This window comes from Eimeria mitis, genomic scaffold (genome assembly GCF_000499745.2).
Source record: "Eimeria mitis Houghton genomic scaffold, Emh_scaff2861, whole genome shotgun sequence".
NCBI lineage: Eukaryota > Apicomplexa > Conoidasida > Eucoccidiorida > Eimeriidae > Eimeria > Eimeria mitis.
This window is the reverse complement of record NW_013571201.1, coordinates 1-1,066: the sequence shown is the minus strand read 5'-3', so window position 1 is coordinate 1,066 and position 1,066 is coordinate 1. Positions and strand designations below refer to the sequence as shown.

Here is a 1,066-nt window from a genome sequence, read left to right as displayed (position 1 = left end):
CTGCTGCTGCTGCTGTTGCTGCTGCTGCTGCTGCTGCTGCTGTTGCTGCTGCTGCTGCTGCTGCTGCTGCGGTTGGGGAGAGGAGACACTCAGCTCTGGCCGCAGCACACAGAGCCAGCCGCTGCTGCTGCTGCTGCTGCTGCTGCTGCTGCAGCTGCTGCTGCTGCTGCAGCTGCTGCAGCAGCAGCAGCAGCAAACAGATCTACTGGTGGAGAAGGGGGTTAAGGGCTGAGAACGAATCCAAACAAACCCTAAACCCTAAACCCTAAACCCTAAACCCTAAACCCTAAACCCTAAACCCTAAACCCTAGATATCAAACCCTAAACCCTCAAGCCCCAACCACAAAAGAGATAAACACCATAATATTTATTTGTTTATCTCTTCTTTCTCATCCACCCCCCTGCTGCAGCAGCAGCAGCAGCTGCTGCTGCTGCTGCTGCTGCTGCTGTTGCTGCTGCTTGCATGCGTGTCATCGGGGCCCCTTTCTCCTCGTTGCTGCTGTCTAGTATTTTATTTTTGTTTTTGTTTTGTTGTTTTTATTTATTTATTTTAATTTAATTTATTAAAATATATAAAACACAAACAGAGACACCAAAACGCATGCACTGCAGCTCCCTATACACCCCGGACAGCTCCCCCCAGACACGCAACTTGCTGCTGCTGCTGCTGCTGCTGCTGCTGCTGCTGCTGCAGGTGTTGCTGCTGCTGTTGCTGTTGGCTAACAGCATTACGATATCAGTGAACCAAGGAGATTGAGGAGCTGCTGCAGCAGCAGCTGCTGCTGCTGCTGCTGGTGTTGCTGCTGCTACTGCTACCACCGTTTCTGTTGTTCTTGTTGCTGCTGTTGTTGCTGCTGCCTCTGCTGCAGCTGCCGCCAGGGGTGCGGGGTGGGTGTATTGTGCTGTTGCTGCTGCTGCTTCTGCTGCTGCTGCATTCACTCCTGGTGTTGCTCCTGTACGTGCTGCCCCTGCTGTTGCTGCAGCAGCAGCAGCAGCAGCTGCTGCTGCTGCTGCTCTACATGGAGGGTCAGTTGCCTTCAGAACAGCAGCACACTGCAGCAGCAGC

At 53.5% G+C, this 1,066-nt stretch overlaps 1 protein-coding gene across 1 annotated transcript in view; it reads right to left on the bottom strand.

Moving 5' to 3' along the window:
• EMH_0059640 (uncharacterized protein) overlaps positions 1 to 729 on the bottom strand; it is a gene marked incomplete at both ends in the record, with an annotated part of 6,397 nt that extends 5,668 nt beyond the window's left edge. Inside the window, 2 exons of the mRNA XM_013497704.1 lie at positions 3 to 175; positions 625 to 729. Coding sequence (XP_013353158.1) covers positions 3 to 175; positions 625 to 729 — 278 coding nt within the window. The remainder of the gene's footprint in view (positions 1 to 2; positions 176 to 624) is intronic.
• Positions 730 to 1,066: the final 337 nt, after the last annotated feature.